General features: G+C 40.0%; 1 protein-coding gene across 4 annotated transcripts in view; it reads left to right on the top strand.

Annotated features, from left to right (window-relative positions):
* The window catches only part of vipas39 (VPS33B interacting protein, apical-basolateral polarity regulator, spe-39 homolog), a 62,586-nt gene extending 54,485 nt beyond the window's left edge, over positions 1–8,101 (top strand). For all 4 annotated transcript variants that reach the window (XM_043697058.1, XM_043697059.1, XM_043697057.1 and 1 more), the window contains 4 exons: positions 2,788–2,874; positions 4,203–4,292; positions 5,455–5,559; positions 7,429–8,101. In XM_043697058.1, the coding sequence (XP_043552993.1) occupies positions 2,788–2,874; positions 4,203–4,292; positions 5,455–5,559; positions 7,429–7,449 (303 nt within the window). In that variant the 3' untranslated portion in view covers positions 7,450–8,101. The remainder of the gene's footprint in view (positions 1–2,787; positions 2,875–4,202; positions 4,293–5,454; positions 5,560–7,428) is intronic.
* The last annotated feature ends 800 nt before the right edge of the window (positions 8,102–8,901 follow it).

The following is an 8,901-nucleotide window of genomic DNA, read 5'->3' as shown; positions in this document are numbered from 1 at the left end:
CAGCCACAACATGACCTCCCAACTCCTGTACTCAATACTCTGACCAATACAGGAAAGCATACCAAACACCACCTTCACTATCCTATCTACCTGTGACTCCACTTTCACGGAGCTATGAACCTGCAAGGTCTCTTTGTTCGGCAACACTTTCCGGGACCTTACCATTAAGTGTATAAGTCCTGCTAAGATTTACTTTCCCAAAATGCAGCACCTCGCATTTATCTGAATTAAACTCCATCTGCCACTTCTCGGCCCATTGGCCCATCTGATCAAGATCGTGTTGTAATCTGAGGTTACCTTCTTCACCGTCAACTACACCTCCACCTGCAAACTTACAAACTGTACCTCTTATGCTCGCATCCAAATCATTTCTGTAAAGTAGAGGACCCAGCACCGATCCTTGTGGCACTCCACTGGTCACAGGCCTCCAGTCTGAAAAACAACCCTCCACCACAACCCTCTGTTTTCTATCTTTGAGCCATTTCTGTATCCAAATGGCTAATTCTCCCTTTATTCCATGAGATCTAACCTTGCTAACCAGTCTCCCGTGGGGAACCTTGTCGAATGACTTACCAAAGTCCATATAGATCACATCTACTGCTCTGCCCTCATCAATTCTCTTTGTTACTTCTTCAAAAAACTCAATCAAGTTTGTGAGACATGATTTCCTATGCACAAAGCCATGTTGACTTTCCCTAATCAGTCCTTGCCTTTTCAAATATATGTACATCCTGTCCCTCAGGATTCCCTCCAATAACTTGCCCACCACCGACGTCAGGCTCACTGGTCTATAGTTCCCTGGCTTACTACCCTTTCTAAAGAGTGGCACCACGTTTGCCAACCTCCAGTCTTCCGGCACCTCACCTGTGACTATCGATGATTCAAATATCTCAGCAAGAGGCCCAGCAATCACTTCATAGCATTCCACAGAGTTCTAGGGTACACCTGATCAGGTCATGGGGATTTATTTACCTTTATGCGTTTCAAGACATCCAGCACTTCCTCCTCTGTAATATGGACATTTTGCAAGGTGTTACCACCTGTTTCGTTACTTTCTATGTCTTCCATATCCTTTTCCACAGTAAATACTGATGCAAAATACTCGTTTAGTATCTCCCCCATTTTCTGTGGCTCCATACAAAGGCCAACTTGCTGATCTTTGAGGGGCCCGATTCTCTCCCTAGTTATCCTTTTGTCCTTAATATATTTGTAAAAATTCTTTGGATTCTCTTAACTCTATTCGCCCAAAGCTATTTCATGCCCCCTTTTTGCCCTCCTGATATCCCTCTTAAGTATACTCCTATTGCCTTTATACTCTTCTGAGGATTTACTCGATCTATCCTGTCTGTACCTTACATATGCTTCCTTCTTTTTCTTAAGTAAACCCTCAATTTCTTTAGTCATCAAGCATACCCTACACCTACCAGCCTTTCCTTTCACCCCATCAGGAGTATACTTTCTCTGGATTCTCGTTATCTCATTTCTGAAGGCTTCCCATTTTCCAGCCGTCCCTTTACCTGTGAACATCTGCCCCCAATCAGCTTTTGAAAGTTCTTGCCTAATACCGTCAAAATTGGCCTTTCTCCAATTTAGAACTTCAGCTTTTAGATCTGGTCTATCCTTTTCCATCACTATTTTAAATCTAATAGAATTATGGTCACTGGTCCCAAAGTGCTCCCCCACTGACACCTCAGTCACCTGCCCTGTCTTATTTCCCAAGAGTAGGTTAGGTTTTGCACCTTCTCTAGTAGGTACATCCACAGACTGAATCAGAAAATTTTCTTGTTCACACTTAACAACTTCCACTCCATCTAAACCCTTAACATTATGGCAGTCCCAGTCTATGTTTGGAAAGTTAAAATTCCCTACCATAACACGGTGGCTCAGTGGTTAGCACTGCTGCCTCACAACTCCAGGGTCCCAGGTTCGATTCCGGCCTTGGGCAACTGTCTGTGTGGAGTTTGCACATTCTCCCCGTGTTTGCGTGGGTTTCCTCCCACAGTCCAAAGATGTGCAGGTCAGGTGAATTGACCATGCTAAATTGCCCATAGTGTTAAGTACATTAGTCAGTGGGACATGAGTCTGGGTGGGTTACCCTTCGGAGGGTCGGTGTGGACTGGTTTGGCCGAAGGGCCTGTTTCCACACTGTAGGGAATCCACAAAAAAAACCACCCTATTATTCTTACAGATAGCTGAGATCTCTTTACAAGTTTGTTTCTCAATTTCCCTCTGACTATTAGGGAGTCTATAATACAATCCCTTTCTTATTTCTCAGTTCCACCCAAATAACTTCTCTGGATGTATTTCCAGGAATATCCTCCCTCAGCACATGTGTAATGCTATCCCTTATAAAAATGCCACTCCCCATCCTCTCTTGCCTCCCTTTCAGTCCTTCCTGTAGCATTTGTATCCTGGAACATTAAGCTGCCAGTCCTGCCCATCCTTGAGCCATGTTTCTGTAATTGCTATGATATCCAGTCTCATGTTCCTAACCATGCCCTGAGTTCATCTGCCAGGATCACTGGACCTGAAATGTTAACTCTGCTTTCTCTCCACTGATGCTGACAGACCTAGAGTTTTTCCAGCAATTTCTGATTTGTTTGTGGTTGACTTTTAACAGCACTCATAACCCAGTTGATTATATTCAAGAAGATAGTTCATTAACAAGTTCTGTTGAGCAGTAAATGCTGACCCTGTCACTGACACCAACATTCTGCAACTGCATTTTGTAACCTTCTATCAGAGCAACCTTTCTCCCTCTTAAGAGATGTGTTTTGTTTTATTTAGAATTGGCTAGGATATACCAAGAAGAAAGCCCCAATTGGATTTCATAGAGTTGTGGACATCTTACACAAAAACAATGCTCCAGTTGAGGTAAGATGCTAGTCGAATACTTGGAGAGTAATTTTCCTTTATTCTGCTCCATTGGGTAAACGGATCACTATCTTGGAGAGGTTTGAGAATAATAATAATCATTCAGGATGTCTTTAGTGTAAAAGAGTGGATCAGCAGAATGCATAAGGTGGGAACGCCAATAGATACTGTTACACATTAGGTCAGTTAGCCTCCTTCAGCACAATACTGTTCTCTCAGTTTAAAATACACTGCCCTTGCTCCTCTACATTGTTAGTTTTTTTTTTAGCAGTTTATTAGTGAGTTTGTCATGTAAATGTCAATAATCTAAGTTATAATGTGATCGTATTTTCAGGTTTGGGTGACTATCACTCCTGTTTTGTTTGAGCAACATGACATGGTCACTATTAATATGAGGGCTCGTATTATCGCAATGACCCAGATCTATTTTCCATGCATTTAAATGCCTCCACCAAACAAAATGATATATAATGTGATCTCTCTATTCAATTTTTTTCATGTAAAAATGACAAGTACCACATCACCCTAAATGCTCAAGCAGCAATCTTTAAGTCATTGAGAGGGTTGCTGGGAGAAATGAAATTATTACATAGGTGATATAGGAGATGGCAAGGTGAAATGGTGAGGTTGGAGTCTATCCATTTTGTTCTGGGTGCACTGCACTTTCTGTCTCAGCAGTTCAGGCAGCAACTGTGGAGAGAAAAGGAAGTTGTTGTTTTAAGTCCAGTGAACCTCTTCGGAACTGCAGAATTTCAGTTCTGAAGAAGGATTACTGTACTCAAAATTTAACTCTACAGATGCTGCCAGACCTGCTGGGTTTCTCCGGCAATTTCTATTTTGTTCCAGAATCTGCAGTTGTTTGTATTATTTTGTATCTTGGTCATCTTGTCCTGATCTCTGGGCGCTTGATATGGGAGAAATCCATGATTATCCATCTCTAATATCTCTCATCGCAAATAAATATTGGGTTGGAAAGAGATTTCAGAATAAGGTCAAAATTCCCTCAAACTGTGTGATAGTGACTTGGATATCAGCAAGGGGGTATTAAGCCTGCAATGCAGTCTCTCTGATACTTTTAAGGAAGAAAGTTTCATTGAATTTTGTCACATTTTATTCATCATGCCTCTTTTGAATTTTTTGTGAAGCTACTTGACTGGACGCAGTCACCTGCTCTTTCCTTTCAACTGTTTACCATCTGAGTATTTATCTAATTTATTTCTGTGAATTAATATTGAATCTGCTTGCAGGCAGTGCATTCCATTGTTAAAGAAAAGTCTTCCTCAAGTCACCTCCAATTCTTTTGTCAATTGTGTCATTTTTTTTTCCAGGTTATCCAGGAATATGTTGCTTTAGTGGACAACACAGAACTGAGGTTGAACCTTGCCTCAAAGTACAAGTGCCATAATATTGTGATTGATGTAAGTATAAGTGTGGATTTATTTTTGCTACAGTAGAGAGAAACTGACAAAAAGACAGAAGATAATGCACTTATTGCAAGGTGTCTTTGCTGAATATTTTATATCGTGAGTATAGACAAGTCCTGCTGCTCACATGTCTGCCTTCTGTGATTTTCTCTAATGTGTGTAAACCTTGCATTGGGTGAAACAGTGAGTCTAATCTTCACTTATCTGTGGTTTCGAAGAAAAGGAATTAAAAGAAAATCTATTTCCTTGAGAAGCAAGTGTGCAAGTACATGCATCTATTACTGTGCATTCTCAGTCTACTGCATTCACGATTGGCGGAAATCCCCATTCATATTTTTGAAGAAGGCAATTCCACAAATAGAGTTTCTTCTACTCTCAGAAGTCCACATGAGCAAGTTAATGTCAAAAATTGTATGAATTGATTCAACTTCTGGATGTCCCCTTGCTGCATTTATACATTCCTGATAAAGGGCTTATGCCAGAAAAGTCGACTCTCTTGCTCCTCAGATGCTGCCTGACCTGCTGTGCTTTTCCAGAACCACGCTTTTCAACTCTGATCTCCAGCATCTTTGTCCCACCTTTTCACTTCAGCAGACTTCCTGCTCCCAAACATTTTGTTCATGCTTTACAGAGACACTCATCTTGAGGATGTGAGGTCCAAATACACTTGAAAATAAATTGTGATCTGAGAATGCAAAACTCTGCTCAGCCTCCTCCTATGTTGCACGATTTGTTGCCCAATTCCTAAGGTTGCTTCAGCTGGGAGGTCATGATTGTTTCTGGGATTCCAACTTATAAAGGAGGGTAAAATGAGTCACCAGTGTCTGCTGACACCCAGTGTTGTTTGCAACACAGGTGGTCTAATCCAAAAATGCGCATGCACACAATTCCAGAAACACTACTTCATCCCATAGTAAAGTCAATCCTTTTTAAATGTGCATGTGCGAATTGAAGCAGTGCTTAGTGCACATGTGGGGAATGGTGGGTGTCAATAGATATTGCTAAATCAGTCCTGTTAAAAAGATGAGAAATGGAAATTATATTGCAATTGAAGTGTTTAAATTGAAGTTTTATATATCACTTAGGATCACAGAAAGTAGATGATGTAGTGATTTGTAAAAGTTGTTTTACATCCCTTTTCTTAACTCGAATTTAGACCTACAGGGACCTCAAAGATCGACAACAGCTGGTTCTGTATAGAGACAAAGTGGAAAAAAACTCACAAGAACAGAGGAAGATTGACTATATCCTGAGCAATTCTGTAAGTTGAAACAGCGTTATTATGAGAATAGATATGTGAATGTTTGAATGAGGAACATGAGTATGCAACTCATGGCTGAGCTGATTGTCCTGATAACTTGACTTCTTTGTCGATCCCTGGAACTCTTAGATTCTTGACCAAGAAGGAAATCAATCGACCTCTGCCTTTAAAAATATTCATTGATCCCATCCCCACCGTCTTCTTGGGAAGAAAATTCCAAAGCCCCTCAACACTTGGAGAGAGAAGATTTCTCCTCATCTCTGTCTTAACTGGATAATCCCTGATATCCCCGAGCTCTAGTTTCTCCCCCAAGGGAAATCTTTGTCTCAGCATCAATCTTTTAAGTCAGCTCAGAATCTGATATATTTCAATAAGATGACCTCTAATTCTTCTAAACTCTGAGTTTGGGTCCTACCTGTCCAACTTTTCCCTTATGAGAAAGGTCTGCACACCGCCCCCCACCCACACCATCCCAGTATCAATCAATAAATCTTTTCTGAACTCCTTCTAATATATTTGCATCCTTTCTTAAATAAGGAGACCAAACTCTACAGTACTCCAGTAGTGGCCTTACGATACTCTATGCAACTGCAGCAAAACTTTACAACTATAACATTCTCCTTGCAATAAATAACAACATTCTGTTTGTTTTCTGAATAACTTGCTGTACCTGCACGCCAAACTTTTGTGATCCATATACCAAGATATCCAGATCCTTTGTATCTCAAGTACTTTGTCTCCATTTAAATATGTTGCTTTTCGCTTCTTTCTGCCAAAGTGATGAGTTCACTTGTCCCCTTCACTATGTTATACTCCATTTGCCAACTTTCTGCCCACTAAATTAACTATCTATATCTCTTTTCCCTTTTAGAAACCGTTATGTCCTCTTTATAATTTACATTTATATCTTCTTTGTGTCATCAAATTTAGCAGTCGTATATTTGTTCCCTTAATCCAAGTCATTGGTATAAATTGTAAGTAGCTGAGGTCCCAGCACTGATTCTTATGGCACTCCAATCTTGCCATCTCAAAATTTATTTATTTATATCTATTCTGTTTCCTGTTAACTAGCCAATTGTCTTTCCATCTTAATATATTACATCCAGTGCTGTTAGTTCTTATTCTGCATAGCAAGCTTTGGTGTACCTTGTCATGTATCTTCTTGGAAAGGTTCCTCTTTGTCGTGATGTTTGTTACCTCCTCAAAGAACTTCCTCCTAATAGCTGTTCCTTCTAATAACTGTTCAACTAACTGACTTGTTATTTCCTGCTTTTTGTCTCCTTCCTTTCTTGAATAGAGGAGTCAGAGTCCTATTTTCTGGTGAGATGGTGATGTAAGCATGATTAACAACAATAGCAGCATCATGTGTGAGACACTGTGAAGAAAGAATGGAATAATCTGTATATCTGTGAGATGTAGTTACTCAGAACATTATTATGCCCGGCATTGTAAATAAGAGTTCGCAGAACCTGCTCAAGTCAGATTGCAGTTATTCATTAAAGACCACAAACTGGGTTGGGCAGTGAAAGCTGTCTGTTAAATGTGCAGAACAGAACCTGAACCACAAGCCTTGTGGTAACATAAAGCAAAAATGATGCTTTAAACCTTAACTTCCCAGAATGGAATGTGTGAAGCATATATAACATCCGACTTCAGTGATCTGGCCAGGACTGATGATATCAGTCCACAACTTAGTATTTTTAAGGCAACAGCCCACTGTTACACAAATAGAGACCATCACTGAACTGTAAAAGCATTTGCCTTTTTTAATTGCCAGAAGTGAGATCTACATAATATAAAAATAAGTAAATGAAAAATAAATATAATCGCTAGATTGGTAATAGTAGTTTTGAATGTTGTGTTTTGCAGCAAATCAGATGGAAAAATTGACGAACCAAGACTTCTGCAGGAATGTCTTCTGTATGTCTGATTATTAAGGGAGCTGGAGGTCGGAGGATTGATGATCCTAGCATTCAGCAACAAGGAAGAATGATCAATATCCATCTTCTGAAAATTGCGGACGCTCTTCTCCCTCATGATAAAAATGAATCATTATATAGGAGCTTATAAATTAAGTGTCTGAGCCATACATTTGTATATTTCATATGTATCAAGTTGATCAATTGCAAGACTGTGACTTTTAAGGAGGAAGGGCAGGATGGAGTGGGGTAAGCTGAAGGAAGTATGACTGGTGAATGACAAGAGCAAAGTCCAGATTCCCCCAGCTAAAATTTGAAAATGCTGAGCATAAGAGGGGAACTTTACCACAGAAATCTTGGAATTTGTTTTTTAACCACAATGTTGCTAGCTGGCCTTATGGATTACATCTAGAGATGGGAATAAAATTGTATTAGAGAATAGTTCATGTATTTACTGGATCCTTCTCTTACTACTCATAATTACAACTTAAAAATATAAGTAGTATAATTCCTGACTATTACTCTAAAATGAGAGGAGATAGATCTGTTGTACAGAAACTGAAAAACAAGTCGCTCATTAAGAATACTTTTTTGTAATAAAATATAAAACTTTGGTAGCTTTCTATGTTGCACTTCATTATTTGTTCTCATAGTTTATTATTTTCTTCCTGGGTTTGGCACCACTTCGGGCCTATCTTGGGTCTTAAAAAGAAAAAAGGTGGCTGAGGGAAGTGTGAGGAATTTTGTTTTCCTTTTGACCCATCGCTATAGGGAGATTCTTCCAATACTATGGAGCTGTCTGGGATGTAAGGGCTAGGATTATTAACTCAAAGTCCAATAAACTTTGTTTCTCACACACTGGAATTTTGATGTGCAAGGTCTGACCTTCAGATTGGCAATGTTGCAATCCCTGTTACCACATTTCTTCCCTGTTCAAAAAAGGGAATAGGGATAACCCCGGGAATTACAGGCCAGTTAGTCTTACTTCGGAGGTAGGTAAAGTAATGGAAAGGGTACTGAGGGATAGGATTTATGAGTATCTGGAAAGGCACTGCTTGATTAGGGACAGCCAGCACGGATTTGTGAAGGGTAGGTCTTGCCTTACAAGTCTGAATTCTTTGAGGAGGTGACCAAGCATGTGGATGAGGGTAGAGCAGTGGATGTAGTATACATGGATTTTAGTAAGGCATTTGAAAAGGTTCCCCATGGTAGGCTTATGCGGAAAGTCAGGAGGCATGGGATAGAGGGAAAATTGGCCAATTGGATAGAAAACTGGCTAACCGGTCGAAGGCAGAGAGTGGTGGTAGATGGTAAATATTCAGCCTGGAGCCCAGTTACAAGTGGAGTTCCGCAGCAATCAGTTCTAGGTCCTCTGCTGTTTGTAATTTTTATTAATGAAGGGTGGGTTAGTAAATTTGCAGAT

The sequence above is a fragment of the Chiloscyllium plagiosum genome, chromosome 10 (genome assembly GCF_004010195.1).
Source record: "Chiloscyllium plagiosum isolate BGI_BamShark_2017 chromosome 10, ASM401019v2, whole genome shotgun sequence".
Classification (NCBI taxonomy): domain Eukaryota; kingdom Metazoa; phylum Chordata; class Chondrichthyes; order Orectolobiformes; family Hemiscylliidae; genus Chiloscyllium; species Chiloscyllium plagiosum.
Note: the sequence above shows the minus strand (reverse complement) of the source record. Positions and strands in the feature narration are given on the sequence as shown.